Below are 23,127 nucleotides of genomic sequence, written 5' to 3'. Positions count from 1 at the left end.
CAATAGTAACTGATACAAGTGTACATCACCTTCTCACCCTAGGGGAAACTTCAGTTCTACAGCTCAGACTCTTCTTTGGGTATTGACTTTTTTGGCACACTTGTCTTAGGGTGTTTTTTTGGTACTTAAGTGTTCTTGATTTTCTTTTAATCACTCAGTGATTCTCAGCTTTTCATCAACATTTCGGTAGTTCAGCTTTCTTACTTTGGGGCCTGTTTTGAAGTATCTGCTTTTGTTCAACTGTGAAACTTCTTGCATGGTTTCTGTGTTTTCTCTCAGGTTGTCATTCATTTCCTCAATCCTATAGCTGAGCAGCTTCAAGAAAAGCCTGTTCTTAGGTAGGGAAAGACATTAATGTATGAACAGATTCACTGTATCTTCTGATTGGGAGTCAAGAATAGTGTGCAGGAGTGTTAAACTATCTACATATACCACCTAAGCAGTCAAATATTATGGGGATCATGTCCAGACTCTCACTGAGGGACCCCTCTAAGAGACCCTTATAAGATTGGTATGAGGCCAGAGGCGGTGTGTGTGGTGGTGGGGACACAGGGTCATGTACCTCCCCAAATTTCTGCCTTCCATTTACCATAGAGGTTTTCAAACTGTGGGGTGCATGGCCAGGCGCTCCCTAGGCAGGGTGGGCGACACAGGTCTGAGCCACGCCCATGACATGCTCGTGCCCCGTCTCCAAAGGAGCCCGGTGCTGGCTGGTGATATCCCCTAGAGCAGGCCCCTGCCTGTGGGGCCCAGCTGTCATGAGATGCTCCCCGAGGCACTCTATCACTGCTGCCTTGGTGCTCATGGCTCTGCTGCTACTCCTCAGCTCAGAGGCAACACGTGAGGCAGTCACATGCCTCCCCCCCAACATTTAAATTGTACCCCTCTGCCCCCCATCAAGAGTTATGAACTGTCTCTGTATGAGGATGGACTGATGCTTCAAAGGAGAAATCATTGAAGTGTAAGCCTGAGCCAATTTCAGCCTCTGAGCCCTGGGATTCAGGGCTGGCACTTCCTGAATTAGTACAGCTTTGCTCTGAACTCACTGGGTTAGCTTTCATCACTAAAGCACCCTGTGACATCCTGTCTGAAACAGAGGATTCAACTATGCACTTAAAGTTGACTGTACTCAGCCCCAGTTTGCCTAATGAGGCACCACATAAGAAACATCTTTCTATGCCTATTCCTGATGCATCTCTGGTGAGGCTGTTGACTCCTGGCTGCTCTGCATCAAACCCTCTGGTTTTATCGCTTTGTTTAGCTTTCAGGAGACAGAGCCAGTGTGACTCTCTGCGATGTGAACCTGGGGCAATTTGGCAAGGTCCCTGAATGATCTCCAAGGCTGTCTTGAGGGATGCAGTACCATCTTTGACACTTGTCAGAATTCTCAACACAGTTGGAGTGTGTTTTGCTCTGTTGTACAAAGCATTGGCCCTGGTGCTGGTATTCCTGGTATCTTGTGCCTAAAATCTTAGTGCAACCAGGATTGACACCTTCTGAGACACTGTCTTGAAGCTTCTGGCACTCTAATCAATTGTCACCTGAATGGGTGCAGGGTGATGATCAAGGAGATGGCTGTTACTTGGACTGGGGTGAACTGGGCGAGTCTTCTAATGCCAAATATATTTCTATTCCCCCTCATTTCTTTAAAAGCTGGCTAAATTGGCAGATTTTGAAATAGTGCCACTCCAGCAATCTACACAGATCACAATTGCTCTCAGAAGGTTCCTGCCCCATTGCACCCTACTTCAGACCATTTCATGAAGATATATCAGGACACCTCATCTGTCCTGTCTCTAAGATTTTTCAGAAAAAAGTTTTTTTCTTTTCAAGGTCATCAAATATTTTCCAATGGAAGCTTGGCCGTCATGCTAGCTTTGGATGTGGCCAGAGGGAAGACTAAGGAAACACACAGTATTGTGCCCCAGACCTTGAACTCTGATGCTAGAATTCATTTATACTAAGAGGTTACCAGTCAGTGGCTGCAGCCATTCATGTCGTGGCCTTCCAGGGCTTCATGGTCAAAGAGCAGGTATAACCTTTGGGAAAATAGGCCTTTGGTCTTGTCAGAGTCCTTTCCCATGACAAGTATCATGAACTTAAATGAGTAGAGGAAGGGTGTGTGGGCCTGTCCCAGCATTAGGCGCATGTGGCCTTTGATGTGGGTGAGATAGTGGTGAGAGCAGAGCTTGTCTGAAGGCCTCAATCGCTGGAAAGATTAACAGTGTTTGAGCCCTCAGGTACCAGTCTGGGTAGCGTTAAGACTCCATGCTCCTAAGACTCTGAGCTCCTCTAGAGGCCATGACCCGAAGCATGCTTCAATACTATCAAAGCATGCCTGGAGCAGCAGGGAAAAACAGCCTACTTCTAGCAAGTTGATATCAATGAACCTCCCACCACCTTCTTCGGTACCCAACATTATGATTCCTTCGGTACCTCAAAAATCCAACCATACACCTCAGTCAACAATCACTTTGAAGCAGTCATCATTATTAATTCCATCAAAGTCCACTGCAGGGGACCTACCTAAATAGACCTTTACCTGCAGTATCATTAGTTCATCAGATACCATAGGAATTTAGATATTCCAGAGACCTGTTTGTGTTGGATGAGCTGGAGTCTCCTCTCGATGGATACCGAGCACCTCTCGGTACTGACATCTACGCAGTCGCCAGAATTACATCTCTCCCTGGTACCTCCTGATTCTCCATCGTTTTCTGGTGGAGATGCCCCTTTTGATGTTGAAGAGGACCTTTCATCAGTCTCTCACATCTCAGTATAAGGCACTCCCATCTGCCATTATGGGAATCCTATTGTATTCCACTGTGGGTTTATGCACGTGTCCAGAGCCGGAGAATTTGAAAGTAGTGTCTGCTGGCCTGTGTGTACACCCTGGCTCACCTTGTGCCCCCATCTAGGGATAAAGGGCAGGGTGGACTGACCATCTTTCTAGGTCCTTTTCAGTGCCACGCAATTTGGATCAGAACCTCCAGTGTCTGTAGCTTCAGCCTACAAAATAAGATTTAGGTTTGTAAATAGTTTTAACGGTTTGTGTACTCTCTTTGAGGGAAACACCCATACCCTGTTCGGGTACTGAACTATGCCCAGGACTCTGGGCTTCACACATCTTGTTTCCTGCCCGTGATCCTTCTCCGTTAGCAACGACCACTAGCTCTGCCTGTACAGACGCTCCCTGGGTTATGCAAGACCAGACTTATGCAAATTCACACTTATGGAAAAAGTTCCATAAGCCAGAAATAGGATTTTTGAGTTGCGAAAATTTTTGCATAACGTACGGGTAGACGTTTCCGACTTGCGCAAAATTCGAGTTACGAAAGGCTTTCCCGAATGGAACGATTGCGTAAGTCGGGGGGCGTCTGTACTGCCTTGGGGAAGCCCACATCGTAGTGAGGTGCAGTATCTGCCAATTGTTCCCCAGCTGTATCTGAGAAGGGCAGAAACTGCATCTCCAGAAAGACCTCATGGAGAAGGCCAAGAGGCCTCAATTAGACCCTGGCCAGGGAAACCCCTTCCCCCTCATACATTAGCCTCATTCAACAACGAGTGTACCTGCTGCTGTAAAGTCCACCTCTGGTGCAGGAGAATCGACCCTCACAGATCCCTCGCAGTGGGATCTTGTCGGAAAACCAGGAAGCACTCTCACAAGCATGAGATCAATTCTTCCTCTAAATTCACTTCAGAGAAATTTAGAAAAAATCAGAAATTAATGGAGATATCCCATCTCCTAGAACTGGAAGGGACCTTGAAAGGTCATCGAGTCCAGCCCCCTGCCTTCACTAGCAGGACCAAGTACTGATTTTGCCCCAGATCCCCAAGTGGCCCCCTCAAGGATTGAACTCACAACCCTGGGTTTAGCAGGCCAATGCTCAAACCACTGAGCTATCTCTCCCCCCGATTCATCTCTGAGCAAGCCCATCAGCTTGGTGTGTGAGGACTTAGGATGTCCTTAAGTCCTAGAGACATGACAATAAAGCCCAAAAGCATTGGGCTACATCAGTACCCGACCACTATCCATCGGTACCATCATTACCAGCATTTCCTAAGCCCCAGGATCTGCCAGCAGCGACAAAGACTGATCACGGTAAACTTCTCCTATCCATGGCATCTACACAATCTTCCTTGGCAGCTACACAATCTCCTCTGATTCCAGCGGCTCAGATAAGTAGAACCCTTCTCACACTGGGGAGATCTGAATCTGTTGCTGCTCCACAGGATATTTTTGCTTTCCTGAATCTGGAATTCCCGCCATCAGGCCCCTCTGTTTCCAGAGCAATGACACCATCAAGGGAGATGAGTTTATTGCCTGACCTGTATGTGTAATATAACTGTTCTCCAGGGGCACCAACAGTACTGCCTCTGGAGCCGGAATCAGCATTCTCTTTATCAGGAGATTCTGAACCAGCTGATGAACCCTATCCTACGTATCTTCCGCCACCCAAAAGGCCTACATCAGTTTGGGATGAACCTCTGTCTCATCTCAGATCCGTTGGTACTCCATGCCTTGGAGGCCTCTACAACCACCTGTTGATCCCTCTTGCTGGCTATAGTGGGATCCTGGAGACCAGCACCTCCCTGCAGAGTTGGTTTGATCTGCTAGGAAGTCATCCCTTGCCTCCCCTGTAAGGGGACACTCATATCTGCCCCTGGATCCTACAGAGGAGGAGGTACATTACACACTGGATCTGGCAGTTCTTCCATAACCAATAAGACTGCCATCTTCATCTCCAAACAAAATGGAGATTTCCCCCCCCCCCCCCAGATGATTTCAGACAGTTCCAGGACCACCTTCACAGAGTTTCTGGAGAACTACAGATGCATCTTGAAGAGGTTCAGGACTCCCAACACAAAGTCTTGGACATTGTCCACTTGTCCGACTCCAACAGAATAGTTCTCCCTATTAATGAAGCCATACTGGAGACAGCTAGGCAGGGGTGTGCCAAAATGTCCACTTGCATTCCCACCCACAAGAGGACGGAGAAGTGTTACTATGTGCCAGCCAAAGGGACAGAATTTTTGTTTTCTCACCCCACTCCTAACTTGGTCCAAACTTGTGGTGGTCCGATCTTCTAGATTGGATGCTGCCCTTAGAAACACAGTCTTGTCTTTAGTCTTAGACTCAGCTCTGAAGATTCTCTTTTTCCAGCTGGGGATAATGCTCTGTAATTACCTGAAGTGAGTGCCTATTGGAACGCTACTTGAAGAACAAGAGGTTACTCACCTTGTGCAGTAACTGAAGTTCTTTGAGATGTGTGTTCCTATGGCTACTCCATTACCCACTCTCTTTCCCCTCTTCAGAATTTCATTTCTGGGGTTATGTGTTGGAGAAGGAGCTGAGGGTGGTTCGCCCATATAGCCCTATATAGTCTCAGTGCGGGGCATAAGGGTTCCGGTGTGAGCCATATGGACACTGTTGCCAAAAAATCGAATTGAAGGCGCATGGGACACGTGCTTCCTTGAAATGGAGCACCCAGAGGGATATACATCTAGAAGAATTCCAGTTCCTGTAAGTAACCTTTACTTATTTTGTATACTTTTTATCATGTCCTCTTTTGTTCATCCCTCTTTTAAGGAAAAAGACCCCATTCTTTTTCCAGTCTTTCTTGAAGTGCAGCGATGGTGTGCAGTCATCTATAAGGGAGTGATCTGGTGGTTTCCTATGCTAAGGTTGTACTTAGGTACCAAAATATCTTAAGAACATGTTCTGCTTGTTTTGTGCTATGAAGAGCTGTGGAGTCTCAGGAATGAGAATCCTGCAAGATATTGGAGAAGTAGAAATATACGGCAAGTAATTTTTCCCTCTCGTGATCCTTAAATAGCAGCTGATGCTTTGAGACACTTTGAAAAAAAACAAATTAAGATATTTTCAAACAAATACCTTCATTTATCACTTTTTCTTTGTATTCTCTGCTAAAGATGTCTGCTTATATGCAGAATCCTTAAGAGTTAATAGGTTCTAGGGTTCATCTGAGGCAAAAATCATTGTTTATAACACCCAAATGTGATAAGCATAATTATGATTTCAAGTAGTATATAATCAGAAATACCGATGCACTCTTAGGAAACAAAGATGCTGTTTGGAAGCCATTAATCTTAGTGCTCAAAAAAAGAGAGAGAAGAGAAATGTAGAAAATGTTATGTTGGCAGGATTGTCTTTTGTAAGTACAATGTATTTCAAATTTTTATAACAGGTGCAATTATTTCTTTAATAAAACAGAAATAGGAAAACAGTATAATGATATGTAATTGCATGTTTGTTTACTAATCAAAGTATAATATTTGTGTTCTCTGTTCGGGAATGATACCTTCTTCATCTAAAATATGGTCTGCCTTTGCTTTAATGAGATCTTTTACCATTATCACTGATTTTCAGGCCAACTTGAAACATGTTTACTTTCTTCTCTTCAGAATGCTTTAGGCAACTGTTACAGTGTGTCCTCTCTGATCTTATATTCACCAGTCCTAATTTGGTGACCCATTTTATGATCTGTCAATCAGACACCAATATTCAAAAAGGAAAGAGAAATTGGGTGTTTGATGGCTTACTTGCTTCTCTTTATAACTGCTTTCCACATATTTGTCATGTTTGGTGGATGGTTCAATTGCATTAGCTACAGTTCCTATTAATAGTAAAACAAAAACACTGAAGAATGATAATAAAACAAGAAACAAATACAAAGGAGAACACATTTGCTGGCTACAGCGCTGCTGTAGATCATCGGGCTCAACAGATAATGATCAATGGCTCCATGTCTAGTTGGCAGCCGGTATAAAGTGGAGTGCCCCAAGGGTCGGTGCTGAGGCTGGTTTTGTTCAATATCTTCATTAATGATCTAGAGGATGGCGTGGACTGCACTCTCAGCAAGTTTGCAGAAGACACTAAACTGGGAGGAGTGGTAGATACGCTAGAGGGTAGGGATAGGATACAGACGGACCTAGACAAATTAGAGGATTGGGCCAAAAGAAACCTGATGAGGTTCAACAAGGACAAGTGCAGAGTCCTGCACTTAAGATGGAAGAATCCTATGCATTGCTACAGACTAGGGACTGCATGACTAGGCAGCAGTTCTGCAGAAAAGGACCTAGGGGTTACAGTGGACGAGAAGCTGGATAAGAGTCAATAGTGTGCCCTTGTTGCCAAGAAGGCTAACAACATTTTGGGCTGTATAAGTAGGGGCCTGGCCAGCAGATCGAGGGACGTGATCATTCCCTTCTATTCGACATTGCTGAGGCGTCATCTGGAGTACTGTGTCCAGTTTTGGGCCCCACACTACAAGAAGGATGTGGAAAAATTGGAAAGAGTCCAGCAGAGGGCAACAAAAATGATTAGGGGGCTGGAGCACATGACTTATGAGGAGAGGCTGAGGGAACTGGGATTGTTTAGTCTGCAGAAGAGAAGAATGAGGGGGGATTTGATAGCTGCTTTCAACTACCTGAAAGGGGGTTCCAAAGAGGATGGATCTAGACTGTTCTCAGTGGTACCAGATGACAGAACAAGGAGTAATGGTCTCAAGTTGCAGTGGGGGAGGTGTAGGTTGGATATTAGGAAAAACTTTTTCACTAGGAGGATGGTGAAGCACTGGAATGGGTTACCTAGGGAGGTGGTAGAATCTCCTTCCTTAGAGGTTTTTAAGGTCAGGCTTGAAAAAGCCCTGGCTGGGATGATTTAGTTGGGAACTGGTCCTGCTTTGAGCAGGGGGTTGGACTAGATGACCTCCTGAGGTCCCTTCCTACCCTGATATTCTATGATTCTATATATTTTTCTATTACAGAATAGCGTACAGATTAGAACAATTTAGTGCTCTGAGTTTGCCCCTGAAAGGAAGAGGAAGCTGATTGCAGATAATTTATAGAAAAGCTAAAGTGAGATGTTTGATGGTGGATTTTATTACCCAGGAAATTGGATTAGCTCTCCCTTCATGGTAAAAGAACTTGTCTGTTGACTTGAGTGGCCAAAACGAGATCATCTTAAGATAAGAAATGCAGTCAGGGTATCCAAACAATCTTAACTCCTCCCTATAGAGATGTCATGAGAACAAAAAATATGAAAAAATAAATGTATCTTCAGAAGAAAAAAAAAAGTTTTATTCTAGGACCACAAACAAACATGTCTTAATCATAATCATATGGTTATTGCATAACATTAGTATACACCAGCGTTAAGGTGGTTTAGGTGCCTTAACTCTGCATTTCTTAACTTAGCAGATTTGGATTTCTTTTAAATGTAACCTTAACTGAATTTGTTGGGTTTGTAATGGTTGGTTTTGGAATTATTACAACATCTTTAACAAAAAATATATATAAAAATAATAAAAAAGGCAATCCAATGCAGCTTCTGTGAAAGAAAATTGTGCCTTCCCAGTCTGTTAATTGTTTGAGACTCAACAAAATAGTAGATAATGGAAAACTACGATAAATATTGATATATACATAATTATATATGTTAATTAGAAGCACGGGCGGGAGATGCACAGTTTTCTTTTACACAAGCTATGTTGATTTGTCTGTGTCATAGATGTTTTAAGGCTCTGTTTATCATTTCACCTATTTTGCCTTGAACTGAAATAAAACACTCTAATTTGTAACTTCCAGGATCTAGTGCCTTTTTAAAGCAAGTTACAATATTTGCTCCTTCAGGTTTGTAGCTGATTTTAAGGAGAGATGGTATGTTTTTGTTATCCGTTCAGATGCTTCATTCTTATGTTCCTTCAAAAATCTTGGCTGCATACATGCCATCCAGTCTGGAGATCTGTGGTGGTTTTGTATTATCAGTTTGTTCCAGCAGGTCTTTTTACAAACATCTTAATCTTTATTACCTAAAAAGAGGAGATCTAGGGTAAGTAATCATTTAGGCCCTCATCCTGCAAGGTCATATGCGCTTCTTTAATTTTTTATGCATGTGAGTAATTTCATTAACTTCATTCTTGTTATAAAGTTAAACACACTTTTGCGGGATCGGGGCTTCACTTCTCTTCAGTGTTCTTTATTCTCCTTAACTGTTCCCTTCAGAACTTTGTAACCTAAAGGAACCACTGATTTTTTTTGAAGCTTCCTGCTTCTGACATACTTAAATAATTTTTTTTATATATATTTGTCTTACTGGTCTTCAAAATACTTCTTAATCCATTTAATTACTGTTTTACAGTTCAACTGCCATAGATTGTTCCTTTATGTTGAATGTTCTTGGACAATCCAGTTCTTCATTAGCTGTAGTTTGCTCCCTTCGACATTGTGTACTCAAAGATGCAGTCAGAATATAGAAAAACTATCTCAATCTGTATCTGTGCATCTTGCTCTTTGTCTACACTGGGAAAATGAACCATGTTAGAAATGTAAGTTAGACTACTTTGCACCCAATGTAGAGTAGACTGTTGTATTTAAAAATGTGTTAAGTTGACAATGGCCAACTAATGGATTTTTAAACACTGTACTTACTCTGACCTGGGTGCCAAGTAGTGTTTAACAATGTGTTTGTTAAAACATGTCACCTAACATGTTTCTAACATGACTCATTGTAAAAAAACAACAAACCTGGATGAAAATAGCAGCACTTGTCTAGGTAGGGTGACCAGACAGCAAGTGTCAAAAATTGGGACAGGGGGTGGGGGATAATAGGAGCCTATACAAAAAAAGCCCCAAATATCAGGACTGTTCCTATATTATCGGGACATCTGGTCACCCTATGATTAGGGGAAGAGTCACAGTGTCTCTGCAAAGAATATTTCATGTTACCCATGACTTAGACAAAAAGAAGAACAGGAGTACTTGTGGCACCTTAGAGACTAACAAATTTATTAGAGCATAAGCTTTCGTGGACTACAGCCCACTTCTTCGGCAGTTCAACCCTTGGTATCTGTAGGAACAATTCAGAAAGTCCTATCTAAATATTTGAAAGGATTTAGGCTGGTTGCTACATCGGATCAAAGTTGTTTATACCTTTTGGCTCAACGTTTTCATCCATAGAATCACCTGATTCTGTAGATAAAGTATATCAACCATAAATTCTAGATTCTCCTGGGTATCCGTTGATTCAGAAGACTCTGTGAACCTCTCAATCACCTTTTTGATGTCTACTTTTTGGCATGTTTTATGTCAGTTACCAACTGTTGTCCTTTACTCTCACCATCATACTGGAATTGTTGTCTGACAGGATGATTGTGATTATATAGTTTTTAAGAGTGGAAAAGGTACATTTCATTTGCTATGGAGTTGAATGGCTTACTATGTATAGGTACCTCTGTTCAAGACCAGCAGCTGGTGGCCACGATGTTGTAGTTTTTAAAAAATTCTCAACTCGATTTTGAACTAAAGATTGTCCTTTCTTGGTCACGGAAGTTACATTTATAAGATCTTTTGTGATGCCTTGGTGGAAAATAGTTTTCACCAGATAATAAATACGTTAGCAATGTTTCTCAAAATTCAGAAACTTAAGGTGGTCTTAGCCAAGAAATTAAGAGCTTTTCTCAGCTTACTGATGTCAGTCATACATCTAGTTCTTAGGACATTGTTTATCCTTTTCAACACTTTTACATTTAGGATATATTGGATCAAGAATTCTAATTCTAGTGATCAGTTCTCTTCAAAGTTAAATTTATTCAGTTTCTGTTAGATTAACGGTTTCTGAAAAACCTTATTTTGGAACTAAAAATGAAGTGCCACTCACGTTTTCTAAATCATAAAGTAATTAAGCAAAGTCTCTTGTTGTTTCAGAGAATTGTTAAATAGTGAAGCAGTTCTTGTCAGGGCATAAATTTACATTTGTTCTCACACCTAAACAGATAAAGGGAAGGCTGTCGTCATAAGGAAGTAGCTGTATTTTTAATGGTCGAGGTCGGAGACGATTAAAACTCCTCAAGTTATTGCAGGAAAGCTAAACGCTTTAGCTACACAACTACCATTTTATGCATGTCCATCTCAGAAAAAGCAGTATTTTGTTGTTTGGGAGCCAAATATGTAAGCAGTTAGAGAGGAGAAGTCAGGGTTCACATGTTTTGGTCTTTGTTCTGCCACTGGCTCACTGTGTGAATGTGGAAAAATATTTTTAACTTTTCTGTGTCTTGGTTTCCCCATCTGTAAAATAAGTGGATTTGAGATCTTAGTATCAAAAGTTCCATACAAGTGCAAAGTATCAGTAATATGATCCTTTGGATAGATAAAGTAGTAGATACTCCTACATTGGTTCCCATCCCTCAAAAATCTCATTGTGTATACAAACAGATTGGAATACAGAATACAGACTGGATTGGTGGATTTTAAGATCTGAAATAGTAATTTTTTTTACTTGTAAATTAGGATTCAGAGTCTCAGATCCACCAGTCTGGAGACTGTTGCCCTCTCTTCACTTTTAGGTCCTGTCTATACTGAAGTTTAATCTTTTTTTTTCAAACCCATTCATTAAAGTTTACCACCTAGTACAGATCTAAAACAGTTGTAACAGTAGCCAGTGCAATTACTAATATGCCTAGTAACAACAGCCAGTGTTGTTGTTACAAATTTTGTTACAACCTTGGTATGTAGCTCTGCATAGGTTAAGTACAACCATTTTAATGAAATTTGGGTGTTTGTCCAGTTCTTCAGGGAAGAAACGTGTTCACAAAATGGTTCCGCTAATGGCCCCAAACCTAGGCAAACCACATTGCTTGTGCAGCAGAAATAATAATTAAAAAAAAAAAATCCTATCTTGAGGATCCCATGTCAAAATGTGCTCCGCACACCCAACCGCATCCAAACTCAACCACATGTATTTTGGATGCTTCAGCTCATTTGTGCTTCACACTGGCTTGCACATGGATCAAACCACAAGAAAGAGAACTGTGCTTAATAACTATTTTTAAAAGGCTCTAGATAGCACGGGTTGGGGCTTGGTATTTAGTTCAGAAACAGGTGCCCATAAGGTGTGTCACTCATTTTTATTTATAGCTGAGTCACATGGGCAAGCAGTTGGAAGGATACGTAAAGATGACCCAAGATGGCACAAATCCTGCTTTCCCATTAGCAGACCATAAAGTGGGTAACTCCATCAATTCAGATTGATATATTTAAGACCTAGTAACCAAATTTAAAGATAAGAAGTTACTTTACTATATTCTTCAAAGGATGCATTTTCCCACAACTTAATTTTGTGTTTCTGTTTAGCAGTAAGCTCATCAGAATACTTCTGTAAAGATTAGACATATTCTGTTAAGAAAGGATTGTGAGAACATTTCCATTATAAGCCTTATGAGGTTTAACACTACTGTACAAACAACTGATTCAGTATTTCTTCTATTTTCTTGTAATGGTTCCATAAGACAAGATGGTAGTATAGTACACAGTAACCTTAAAGCCCTTTTAAGTATGACTGGTATTTGCATGCTGATTAGGGCCTCCATTGACGTTATTAATAATAATATTTTGAAGCACCTAGCATCCCTAGTACAAAGCCTTAAAGGAAGCAGTTGACTATATTAAAGATGGTTTTAATTGCTCTTTCGTTTTCTCTCTGACCAGTTGCAAATTGCAATACTTTGATGTTGTTAAGATGCATGGAACTTCATTTTACTTTGATATAAATCAAAGCAAGATAACTGACAAAATGCCTTGAATCTAAGAGGGTGTGAATGATGTTGAAAACTATAGATGTTGAATGACTAACTATAAATTTAGTACAAAGAGCTAAGGACACAAGGAAAACTTTAAATTCTCCTTACTTTTTTTAGTTTTTGCCTAAACTACAATATTACTTTAACATAGCTTAATAATTATATACTTTAGTGTTATGTAAATTTTGTGTTGAAATAGTATGTTGCCAAAGAACCATATTCTTGAAATAAAGAATCAGTAACTCAATCAAAAATTCATTTGCCATAAATGGTGCCTGATTTAATTTTTTTAAATGTAAGGTTGATGCTAGTTATTTAGAAATTTTAGGATTGACTAACTTTTTAGACATACTAGTGTTTTAGAGTTTATTCATGTGCTAAAGGTCCTTTCAAGTAAGATAAATGGCTTTGAAATCCAAATGGCAATGAAGAGAAAAATATCAAAAGTAATACTTGATAACATACTTTATTCTTCATTTAGTTATTTGTTATTACTTATAAGGGGTAACATACAAAACTAATACTGTATACTTAGTTTTGAATTTTAACTTTCCTTGGGCATCAGGATAATGTATTTTCATGTAGATCCTTCAGATCTTACTTTACCTTACATGTTTTCCAGTACTGTTGTTAGCAGAACTATTGTTCAAGGGATGCTGGAGAGGACAGTCTAAGCAATTCATATGTAGATTCTTTGGTGGAGACTATCTTTATAGAAAAAGACATGATCTTGTTTATAAGAATTGACAGAACACATAACTTGTGTATTTTAAAAAGTATCTTAATTAGACTTATCTATAATTATTCTTTAATATAAATTTGTGTCTGGTTTGTTCTTTATAACTAGGCTTCAATGTTGTCAGCAGAAAATGATCCACTTGGGCCTTTACCACCAGGCTGGGGTAAGATGATAAGCTATTAATTTAGTAATGTGACTGTAACCAAAATTTGTTATTTAATAATTTTTATTTTTTTCAGAAAGGAGAGTGGATTCAAATGATAGGGTGTACTTTGTGAATCACAACACCAAGACAACACAGTGGGAAGACCCCCGAACTCAAGGGTTGGTGTTATATAATGTCTATATTGATGTGTGCAGATCAAATGATCATACTTAAACATTGTTGTAAGTTTCTTCATGTGAAAAAAGTGTACGGTTTTCAATTCGTTTTACAGTTTACAAAATGAGGACCCACTTCCTGAGGGCTGGGAAATCAGATACACTAGAGAAGGTGTCAGATATTTTGTTGATCATAACACAAGGACAACAACCTTCAATGATCCTCGAACTGGAAAATCCTCTGTGTAAGTGAGCCGCTAATAGAGTTTTTTTTTTTTTTTTTTTAAGATTATTCACTGTTTAATAGTGAATAGTATTCCACATATTAATGAACAGTTAATATTTTATATGGGCTATCAGCATTAAGTGCAGTACAAGTTGCTGCCTTGTAATTATTTTCTATTTTGGAGATTTAACTACCATTACCTTTCTCATTGAAATATTCTGTGATATAACTTTGTTCTAGGGCTGTCAATTAATCACAGTTAACTCAAGCAATTAACACAAAACAAACTAGATAAATTTGTCATAATTAACTGTTTTAATCACACTGTTAAATTTAAATTGATATTTTATTAATGAATATTTTTGGATTTTTGTCTACATTTTCAAATATATTGATTTCAATTACAACACAGAATACAAAGTGTACAGTGCTCATTTTATATTATTTTTATTATAAATATTTGCACTGTAAATATATAAACAAATCATATTTTTCAGTTCACCTCGTACAAGTACTGTAGTGCAGTCTCTATCGTGCAGGTGCAACTTACGAACATAGAAGTAACTGCACTCAAAAATGAAATAATGTAAAACTTTAGAACCTACAAGTCCACTTAGTCCTATTCTTGTTCAGCCAATTGCTAAGACAAACAAGTGTGTTTACATTTACGAGAGATAATGCTGCTCACTTCTTATTTACGCTGTCACTTGAAAGTGAGAATGGGTGTTTGCATGGCACGGTTGTAGCTGACATTGCAAGGTATTTACGTGACAGGTATGCTAAACATTTGTAAGCCCTTTCATGCTTCGACCACCATTCCAGAGGACATGCTTGCATGTTGATTACGCTCATTACAAAAATAATGCATTAATTAAATTTGTGACTGAACTCCTTGGGGAGAGAATTGTAAGTCTCCTTCTCTTTTTTACCCCCATTCTGCCATATATTTCATGTTATAGCAGTCTTGGATGGTGACCCAGCATATGTTGTTCGATTTAAGAACACTTTCACTTAATATTTGACAAAATGCAAAGAAGGTACCAATAGGAGATTTCTAAAGATAGCTACAGCACTCAAATCAATGTTTAAGACTCTGAAGTTTCTTTCCAAATCTGAGAGGGAGGAGATGTGGACCATGCTGTCTGAAGTCTATATTTGTGAATTGCACTTTCATGATAAAGTGATTGCACTATAGTACTTGTATGAGGTGAATTGAAAAATACTCTATATTTTGTTTATTTTATTTATAGGGCAAGTATTTGTAATAAAAATAATATAAAGTAAGCACTTTATACTTTGTATTCTGTGTTGTAACTGAAATCAACATTTTTTATTTGAAAATGTAGACAAACATCCAAAACGATTTAAATAAATGGTATCTATTGTTTAACAGTGTGATTAACACTGCAATTAATCAAGCCTATTTTTTAATCTCACAATTAATTGCGATAATTTTTTTTAATTGTTTGACAGCCCTACTTTGTTCATTTGATGTAATTATTGTCAAGTGCTCATATACCATGTTTATAAATGCAGTAGAAATAGATTGAGAAGGGCAGTAATATTTGAATATTAGCTAGATCATAATTATTAATACAATAGTTGAAGAAAATAAAGAATATTCAAATACTGGTAATAAAGTACTCTTTTAGCTGAAATATTGCTATATCAAATATATTGGTAGCTAAACAAAGTAATTCTTGATACCCAGTGTTTCAAAACAATGTACTGATCAATGAATACTTTTTTTTATAGTTCAGTGAATATAGGTGCCCGCATGTTGATAGTGCTCTGAACAGCATCTTACATATAGAGTTAAGACTGACTTCTGATGACATTGTAGGTGGTCTTTTTCGCTAATTTAAGGAGTTAACAGGTTACAAAAGTTAGGTTACATTTAAAATTTGGCTGTGTGATTTTGAACCAACACCAGAAAATAAAATTGGAGCATATGTTAGTCTTTTTATGGTGGCCATTTCTTGTGAGCTTGAATTAGTGTTTTATTGAAATGCACAAACTGTTGGTCTAGTGGTGAAACGAGCTGATTATACTGTTCACTATATGTTGTATTGATTTAAAACACTTCAAATATATTGTTTTACAGAAATAAAGGCCCACAAATTGCTTATGAACGTAGCTTTAGGTGGAAACTTGCTCATTTCCGTTACTTGTGTCAGGTACTGTAGTAGTAATTAAATCTATCTTTGAGAATTTGAATTTGTGTTTGTGCTGGGGTTTCACTGACTTAGGCGCCCCCTTGTGGCTGGGTGTGGACATAGCATGCTCCTTTTTCTTAGCACCCTTTGTTGACAGTTGCTTCAACCCTCACATAACTTGGCCCTCTGGCCAGGTCATGCATTTATGTCCATCTCTTTTGGGGTATATAAAGAGTCCAGCAACGGGTGGCTCTGGTGGTTAGATGAGGGGGTCTAGGCCTCTCCTGAATAGAGATCTCGGAGTCTTGATCCTTCTATCTTCAGGACACTCTCTTGCCTAGATTTCCCATCTCAGGAGTAGGCTTTCTGCCTTCTGTACCCTCTAGCAGCTGGTGGGGGAAACAGAGGACCACTCTTTCCACCAGGTTCTGATCCAGGGCCCAGTAATAGACAGCTATGTCCTGCACACTAAAGTACTGTTTGTTACCTCCCTGGATCATTTCCTACATGTCCCCTCTTTCCCAAAGGATAAAATAAAGACATTAAATAATTGAAATCAAAGGTAATATGTCAGACCGTCTGAGTGTCTTGAATCTCTTCTCTGTGGGTTTGGCAAAGTGACTACAGCTTGGCCTCAGGCAGCAGGAGCTCCTACAGTGCTCCTTCCCAGGAGCTCTGAGTGTAGGTCAGATCACTTCTATTGCTTGCATGCCTAATGAGCTGGCCTTGCCTTCTTTTGAGTGCCTCCTCCAAGCCATGCATGCTTTGTGAGTGTGGCAGGGGTTGGGGCCACCTGGGATCAGCGCAGCTGCTTAACTCTGCCTTTACTGATATGGGGTTTGTATGCTCCGTCACAGCGTTCATTTAGCGTATGCTGCCACTTATGTGGTGTTGTTTTATGCTTACAGTCAAATGCATTGCCGAGCCATGTAAAGATTAATGTATCCAGACAGACACTGTTTGAGGATTCCTTCCAACAAGTAAGGCTATGATGTCTGGTGTATTAAATATGTTCATTGAAGTAAGACAGTGTTACAATATGCTGCTTTAGTTTGTGACTGCAATCATTAATAGGGAAAACCTTGATTTTTAAAATTTGTTGTTCTATCATAACTACTACTTCAAAGATTAAACCTGTGTAACTAGGATTTACAATTCTTAACCTATAGCATTGTATACTTCACAGATGAATATGCTGCCTTCTGTTCTAAAAAATAGAACATTCCCAGTCTAAAACTGCTCCCTCTCATCCCACCAAAAATACCATGGAATACCTTCAGAGCCATCAGGAAGAATATTATTAAAGGGAAAAGTATCAAATAGTTTGGACCAAAATTATACTTACCCATTAAAGAAGAGTTGCCTAATATATTGAAATAATTTGTTCAATACTTTCCCTGTTATTCAATACAAAATTTGTAAACTAAAATAATTTAACAAAGCTATTAAATGAATATTCGTACCTCTGTTTAAGGTAAAATGTCCTGATCCCCAACTGGGTCTTTAGGTGCTACCATAATACATATAATTAATAATAGTCTGAATTTGAAAAAATCAGTTTGTTTAATGGGTTGAAAGTAAATTAATTTAATGAGCCTTTGTATTTTTTTAACTTTGTTTAAAATTGTTTCATAGATCATGGCTTTAAAACCTTATGATTTAAGGAGGCGATTATATGTTATATTCAGAGGTGAAGAAGGATTGGATTATGGTGGTTTGGCAAGGTAAAGAAAATTCCTTATCAACCTTGTTTTAAATACTTGTAGATTTTATTTTTAAATTAGACGATTGCACTCCTATCAAAATAGGGTTGTAAATTGTGGAAAGAGGCCCACTCACTTTGCATATTCTATTGTTGTGACCTAGGTAACCTTTTTAGCCACTTTCAGTAAGTCAACCTGGGACCCAAGGGGTGCTTTTCTCTCTCTCTCTCTCTCTCTCTCTCTGAAAATCCACCCAAATAAAGTTGAGTTATAAGCCTCTAAAAATTGCAGTTTGCACATGTTCTGTAGAGGTTTGTTAGAGGCTGGCAGGAAAATTCTTCAAACATTCTGAGGGGCCAAGCAGGACTACTTCTTTGATTAGTGTCCCTATGGGTGCTTTGTTTTAGGAGCACATGTGCACCTTTGATCGCAGATTTTTGGTAGCAGTGCCTGCACATGTGCCCTACACATCCTCATGCCCTGTATCGAAGCTTTGTAGGGCTATGTGAGCAAATCGCCCTCAATTCCTTCTCAACCGCCTTTGGCCAGAGGTGGAGTCTACTATCAAGTAGATGGAGTCTACTGTGTACCTGTTTTCCCCCTTGTATTAGTGTTTTAGCTTTGTAGTTAGTTCCAAGTAGTAGTAGGTTTAGTACCTTATAATTGAAACATTTGTTCCCCTTTCCTTTTCTAACAGCAACAAAAAAAACCAAAACATGTATACATACACGCACACACACTCTTTTGGTTTTCTTTTTCCACTAATAAGGGCTTGAAAAACTTTTTCTTGTCAGGGATGATGGGCTCACCAGGATTTAACAGGTACTTCTCTTGTCGAGAAGCAGTCCTTTTTAGAGACTAGCACTCCCACTGAACTTATTGCATGGAAGACTCTTACGTTCCCAGCAAGTGTAAAATCCATTCTTCTTTTAAGGGATGAGCCCGTAAAAACAAGAATATTGAGTATAGGTTATTAATGATGAAGCAAGCTTTAAAACCGGCTTCGGACCTGGGTATAGCGACACTCCCCTGTATGGGGACCCTTCACGTCTGTCAGTGCCCTGTCGTCCTGGAGATCACGGTCACTGATAGCTTCCAAGGGAAAGACAGTACCAAAACTCCACTTCCCAAAACTCTCTCCTTGACTGGCATACCAACAACCGCACTGCCAATAACGAGAGCTTCCCATTCCAGGGATAATGAAGAGGATAAGAAGAGCAAAACAGAGTTCTTCTTTGAGTGATTGCACATGTCCTTTCTACTGTAGGTGGGTGTGTGGATCTCGTGCAGAGTTGTTGGAGATTTTTTCCTTGGCAGTACTTTTCAGGGCAGCATGAGCATTCTCTTCTGCCTCGTGCCACTTCATGCAGGCATAAAGGGAGCTGCTCTGCCCCTGACCCCACTCAGTTCTTTCCTAGTTCCAGTGATGGTGGTTGTTGGAGCTGTGATCTTTGTTTCTTCATATCTTCCATTCCTTAATGTAACTTGTACCGGTAGTATTAGTTTTTAGTCTCTTATAGTATATCTGAAGAGTTAGTTATAGGATTAAGTTAAGTGTAGTATAGTACACTTTTAGTGTAGGATTACTGGTGTCCCGAATGGGTACCGGGCTTGTTACCAGACTGATACCCTGTTCTCCTGGCTTCAAGGCCTGTTATTCATGTAACAACTCTATGCCAGTGAGTGACCCACACCACAACTTCTTAAGTGTCTGGAAGAGGTGCGTGTTAGTGACAGATGTCACATTTGTAGAGGGTTCAACCCTGCTTGAAAAATGACAGGGCTACCAGACTCAAGTACTTGCTCAAGGTGTCTGTGGTTCTTCTGCCATTGGAATCCTCCTCCTCTGAATGGGTACCAAGCACTTCCGAGTCTGTTAGGAGTGCTCTTCCTGTTCTGACAGCATCCTCAGGCTGAACTGCGTTGCTGGTGCCAAAGAGACTGCATAAGTCTCCTAAAGACTTGGTACCAGGACCCTCTAAAAGGAAGGCACTGAGTGTTCAAAGGACTCGGAGGGTCACTCAAAAAAGTCAAATCCTTTGGAGCAATCTGTGAGCCGGGAGGGACTGCTGATTCTGGATCCCAGGAAGGGTCTGTTGGGACTAATCCCTGAAGAATTGGCACACCATTCAGTACTGCAGGCTCAAGGAGCCCTTTCTGGTGTCATTGACACCTGTGGCTTTCAAGGCAGCCAGAGAGTTGCTTAACTTGTTGGTACCAGCTTCTCCTGTGATTCAAGAGCCTTGTACGATAGCAGTATTGGAACCAGGTGCTCCTCTGGGCCTGGCTCCAGCCCCAGAGCACCACTTGGTACCAGCCACTTATACTCTTGCAGCATCCTTTTTTGTAGGATTGCCCCCAGAGGTAAGCCAGCAATGATTTTACAGATGCCTTCTTCACCAGGGCTGGAACTTCTGTCCCTGGTACTGACAGATTCAGCTCCCCTTTGGAGGAAACAGACTCCCCACTGGACTCGAAAGTCGGATCCTTTGTGTCCTGACCTGAGCATGCCCACCAACAGGGGTTGGCACCACCATGTTGTGTAACGGATACTTGACAAAATTTCCATACTTAGTGACGGACATGAAGGAAGGGGTGAGGGGTTGTCATTCACTCATTCGATTTTTTTTTTTTTTTTTTTTTTGGAAAAATTAGCATGGACCTCAAAATTTTTTACCACAGACACTTGTGTCCTTGTATGGACACGTTGCTGACCCCTGCCCACCTGCCCCAGTGGGGTACCTGCCAGCAGTGGTACCATTCACAGTCTCAGCGTCCTAAGAGCCAGGGGCCTACAGAGAACTGGGTCCAATCTCCATACCAGTGATCCTCCTCTACCCTGTAGGGTTTTCCTCCACGTTCCCCATCCTCTGGAGCATCTACAGGAAGGTCACCATCTTCCTTCCTCTGGTACCAGGCTTGGTACTGTGCAGGCGGAGTTGCATGCTTAGGATTCCCCTGTAGAGCCATTGGAGGAGGAAACTTCTCAACAATCTTTGGCCTCTTCTTTTTTGTCGTCTGATGAGGCAGTAGTGACTGAATCTACTTCTCCCCTTCATAATGATTTTAGAGCTCATGAAGACTTGTTGAGGAGGGTGGCTGTAGCTCTAGATATCCAGTCAGAAGAGATACAGGAAAGGACACGTAGGCTTGTGGGCATTTTAGCCTCTGCAGGACCCTCTAGGGTAGCTCTCCCTATTAATGAGACTATGCTGGATCCTGTCAAGATTTTATGGGAGACCTCCTCTTCTCTGCCTCCCACTGCCAAGATAGTGAAGAAGAGATGCAGTCAATCAATGAGGCAGAGAACACCAACCCAGATACACCCCATATGACAGAGTGGAAAAGGTTAGATATTTTTGGCCACAAGGCCTATTCATCAGCCACTCTGCAATTTCGGATTGCCATGTACGCCTCATTGTTGGTGAAATACGACCACACTAATTATTCCAAATTGACAGACTTTATTGACCACATACCAGAGGACATAAGGAACCAATTTTAAGCCATCATCTCAGAGGGCCATCTCCAAGCTAGAACTGCCTTACAGGTGTCTTTAGATACAGCAGACACAGCAGCATGCGCCACAGCCAAAGTTATGCACAGTGCTTTGTGGCTTCACCTGTCCGGCTTCCCTAGGGAGGTGCAATCTGCTATGGGAGGACCTCCCCTTTGATGGCCAGAAGCTGTTTGCAGCAAAGACCGATGAGTCCCTTCAACACACTGAAGGACTCTCGGTGACCCTTCGCTCCCTTGGGATATACACTCCTGCATCAAGAAAAAAACAGGGTAAATACTGTCCCACACAGTGTACAAGGTCTGCCCCATATGTCCAACAACAGAGGCAGTATGACACACACAAGCAGACGGAGACTTCCAAGGTGTTTACCTCCTCCGGCTGAATCATCGGCGTCTCAACAGCCACCTGCAAAACAAGAATTTTGAGGGTTCGATCGAGGGCCCAAGAGACCTCCCCCATTCCTCAGTGCTGACACCATCATTGACCATCCCCTTTTTGGACACCGTTTGATCCCTTTCTATTCAGCATGGAAATCCATCACCACAGACAAATGGGTTCTAGAAATAATCCACACAGGCTATTTGATACCATTCACCTCCATCCACCCTCCGTCTCCATCACATTTCAGGGACTCCTCTTATGAACAACTTCTACAGCAAGAAGTAGCCCACCTTCTACGTCTGGGTGCTAAGGAACTGGTACCATCCTAACACAGATGGAAGGGTTTTTATTCCCACTACTTCTTAACTCAGAAAAAGAATGGAGGATGGAGACCTATTCTAGACCTCAGAAAACTCAACAAATTTGTAAAGGTCCAACAGTTAAGGATAGTCACATTAGCAACAATAATACCAGCACAGGAACAGGGGAACTGATTCTTGGCTCTCTAAGATGCCTATTTTCACTGTACATCCCACTCACAGGAGGTTCCTCAGATTTACTCCGGGGACAGAACATATCAATACAAAGTTCTGCCTTTTGGACTTTGACAGCACCACGGGTGTTTCTAAAATTCTCGATGTACTGGCGGCACACGTCCAGGGATTGATAATTACCTTCTTGGACAATTTCCTACTAAAAGCATCCACCCGGGAAGATGCCCTAGACATTACTCACAGGAAAATCACCCTCTTTTTGCAACTGGGATTACAACTAAACATACAAAAATCAGCAGTGATACCGGTGCAGAAACTGGACTTCATTGAGGCCCATCTCGATGTTCTGGAGGCCAAAGCATCACTACCGCCAAACAGAGTTGTCACTATAGTCAATCTGATCTCCATAGTACTGAACAGTGCACACATATCGGCACGGGCCTGTCTCCAACTATTAGGCCATATGGCAGCAACCACATTCGTGGTACGACTTCACGTGCGCTGCATCCAGGGTTTGCTAAGAGCCATCTACATTCCACACAGACACAGCCTGAACAAGCGCCTCACCATGCTGCTCAAAGTTCAAGACATTCTACACTGGTGGACCCAACCCCACAATGTGTGTGTGGGAGTGCCTTTCACACAGATTGAGCCTTCAATGATTCTCACAACAGACACATCCTTGATAGGTTGTGGGGGAGAGAGGGGCTTACCTACAGCACCACACAGTTCAGGCCTGATGGTCTCCTAACGAGACACGGTTACACATAAACCTTCTGGAACTGCCTGCAGTTCACAATGTGTGCTTGCACATCCTGCCCTTGATCAGGAACGAGACCATAAGGGTAATGACGGACAACATTACCTGCATGTTTTATATAAACTGGCAGGGAGGGGCAAAATCACATTCCCTATGTGCCGAAGCCATGAAACTAAGGAACTGGTATATCTGGCACAATGTCCACATATCAACCAGGATGTCCGAACA

At 41.0% G+C, this 23,127-nt stretch overlaps 1 protein-coding gene across 3 annotated transcripts in view; it reads left to right on the top strand.

Annotated features, from left to right (window-relative positions):
* The window catches only part of WWP1 (WW domain containing E3 ubiquitin protein ligase 1), a 145,801-nt gene that overhangs the window by 75,892 nt on the left and 46,782 nt on the right, over positions 1-23,127 (top strand). For all 3 annotated transcript variants that reach the window (XM_054017546.1, XM_054017547.1, XM_054017544.1), the window contains exons 11-16: positions 13,447-13,501; positions 13,578-13,662; positions 13,776-13,904; positions 15,990-16,062; positions 16,950-17,021; positions 17,677-17,765. In XM_054017546.1, the coding sequence (XP_053873521.1) occupies positions 13,447-13,501; positions 13,578-13,662; positions 13,776-13,904; positions 15,990-16,062; positions 16,950-17,021; positions 17,677-17,765 (503 nt within the window). The remainder of the gene's footprint in view (positions 1-13,446; positions 13,502-13,577; positions 13,663-13,775; positions 13,905-15,989; positions 16,063-16,949; positions 17,022-17,676; positions 17,766-23,127) is intronic.

This window comes from Malaclemys terrapin, chromosome 2 (assembly GCF_027887155.1).
Source record: "Malaclemys terrapin pileata isolate rMalTer1 chromosome 2, rMalTer1.hap1, whole genome shotgun sequence".
In the NCBI taxonomy this organism is placed as follows: domain Eukaryota; kingdom Metazoa; phylum Chordata; order Testudines; family Emydidae; genus Malaclemys; species Malaclemys terrapin.
The sequence above is the reverse complement of the archived record's forward strand: the minus strand, read 5'-3'. Positions and strand labels throughout refer to the sequence as shown.